Source organism: Gadus morhua, chromosome 12 (genome assembly GCF_902167405.1).
Source record: "Gadus morhua chromosome 12, gadMor3.0, whole genome shotgun sequence".
Lineage (NCBI taxonomy): Eukaryota > Metazoa > Chordata > Actinopteri > Gadiformes > Gadidae > Gadus > Gadus morhua.
In genome coordinates, this window is record NC_044059.1 from 30,345,685 (window position 1) to 30,348,184 (window position 2,500).

Sequence of the window (2,500 nt, forward strand, 5' to 3'; positions counted from 1 at the left end):
ACACAAGCGTGGAAGGGAAAATAGTCTCGTTTACTTAGTACATATCAGAAGTCACCCAGTCACAGCGTGAGAGCTTGAATACCTATATCCAAGTACGGAAACCCCGAGGGGATAAAATACATTCGCTCTTCACAATACTAGTCTGTTACACTTGTACCGCGGGAGTGTTTTTTTCACATTCGAATATTATGAGGGACATCGCGAACAGACAGAGGCTCATTCACAAAGCAGATAGAGGCGCTTGTACCGCGGGAGTGTTTTTTCACATTCAAATATTAATTTTCAAGTTCGAATTCGCGTTGTTGGATACATTTCGAACGAATATTCGAACTTCGAATATTCGTTGACAGCCCTAGTATACATAGATATAGAGAGATAGATAGGCACACATAGATATAGAGAGATAGATAGGTATACATAGATATAGAGAGATAGATAGGCACACATAGATATAGAGAGATAGATAGGCACATATAGATATAGAGAGATAGATAGGTACACATAGATATAGAGAGATAGATAGGTATACATAGATATAGAGAGATAGATAGGCACACATAGATATAGAGAGATAGATAGGTATACGTAGATATAGAGAGATAGATAGGTACACATATATAGAGATATAGTTAGGCACACATAGATATAGAGAGATAGATAGGTACACATAGATATAGAGAGATAGATAGGTACACATAGATATAGAGAGATAGATAGGCACACATAGATATAGAGAGATAGATAGGCACATATAGATATAGATATAGAGAGATAGATAGGTACACATAGATATAGATATAGAGAGATAGATAGGCACACATAGTTATAGATAGATAGATAGATAGATAGATAGATAGATAGATAGATAGATAGATAGATAGATAGATAGATAGATAGATAGATAGATAGGTATGCATATAGTTAAATAGGTATACATAGACAGACAGACAGACATAGGTATAGATATAGTTAGATAGGTATACATAGACAGACAGCCAGACGGACAGACGGACAGATGGACAGACAGACAGATAGATATATCCAGTATAGATAGATATAGATAGAAATATAAATAGATATAGATATAGATAGAAGATATATAGAAATCTATATACATAGATATGGATATATAGATATAGATTTAGTGTTATACGGATACACAAGGGTCAAAGCCCTACGTGTTGATTGTGACCCTCTGTCCCTCTGTCCCTCTGTCTCTGTCCCTCTGTCTCTGTCCCTCTGTCTCTGTCTGTCTCTCTGTCTCTGTCCCTCTGTCTCTGTCTGTCCCTCTGTCTCTCTCTCTCTCTCTCTGTCCCTCTGTCTCTGTCCCTCTGTCTCTGTCCCTCTGTCCCTCTGTCTCTGTCCCTCTGTCTCTGTCCCTCTCCCTCTGTCTCTGTCTCTGTCCCTCTGTCTCTGTCTCTGTCCCTCTGTCTCTGTCCCTCTGTCTCTGTCCCTCTGTCTCTGTCTCTGTCCCTCTGTCTCTGTCCCTCTGTCTCTGTCCCTCTGTCTCTGTCTCTCTGTCTCTGTCCCTCTGTCTCTGTCTGTCCCTCTCTCTCTCTGTCTCTGTCTCTCTGTCTCTGTCCCTCTGTCTCTGTCTGTCCCTCTCTCTCTCTGTCTCTGTCTCTGTCCCTCTGTCTCTGTCCCTCTGTCTCTGTCTCTGTCTCTGTCTCTGTCCCTCTGTCTCTGTCCCTCTGTCTCTCTCTCTGTCTCTCTGTCTCTGTCTCTGTCTCTCTCTCTCTGTCTCTGTCTCTGTCCCTCTGTCTCTGTCCCTCTGTCTCTCTCTCTGTCTCTCTGTCTCTGTCTCTGTCCCTCTGTCTCTGTCTGTCCCTCTGTCCCTCTGTCTCTGTCCCTCTGTCTCTGTCTCTCTGTCCCTCTGTCTCTCTCTCTGTCCCTCTGTCTCTCTGTCCCTCTGTCTCTGTCCTTCTGTCTCTGTCCCTCTGTCTCTGTCCGTCTGTCTCTGTCCTTCTGTCTCTCTGTCCCTCTGTCTCTGTCCGTCTGTCTCTGTCCCTCTGTCTCTCTCTCTGTCTCTGTCCGTCTGTCTCTGTCCGTCTGTCTCTGTCCCTCTGTCTCTGTCTCTGTCCCTCTGTCTCTCTGTCCGTCTGTCTCTGTCCGTCTGTCTCTGTCCCTCTGTCTCTGTCTCTCTCTCTCTCTGTCCTTCTGTCTCTCTGTCCCTCTGTCTCTCTCTCTCTCTGTCCTTCTGTCTCTGTCCGTCTGTCTCTGTCTGTCTGTCCCTCTGTCTCTGTCCTTCTGTCTCTGTCCCTCTGTCTCTGTCTCTCTCTCTCTCTCTGTCCTTCTTTCCTTCTGTCCCTCTGTCTCTCTGTCCGTCTGTCCCTCTCACAGTGCCGCCGGTGTTCCGGGGCGAGGCGTTGCCGGGCAACGTGTCTGTGGTCCTGAGCCAGCCCGCCAGCCTGAGCTGTGACGTCACAGGAAGTCCCGCCCCCTTCGTTACCTGGTACAAGGACGGGAATCTGGTAGGTTCACCTTATTATGGACGTTGCAC

The 2,500-nt window shown here is 45.7% G+C and overlaps 1 protein-coding gene across 1 annotated transcript in view; it reads left to right on the forward strand.

The window, feature by feature from the left end:
• Positions 1–2,500, forward strand: part of hmcn1 (hemicentin 1) — a 111,228-nt gene that overhangs the window by 44,989 nt on the left and 63,739 nt on the right. Inside the window, 1 exon segment of the mRNA XM_030372183.1 lies at positions 2,341–2,471. Within this exon segment, the coding sequence (XP_030228043.1) occupies positions 2,341–2,471 (131 nt within the window).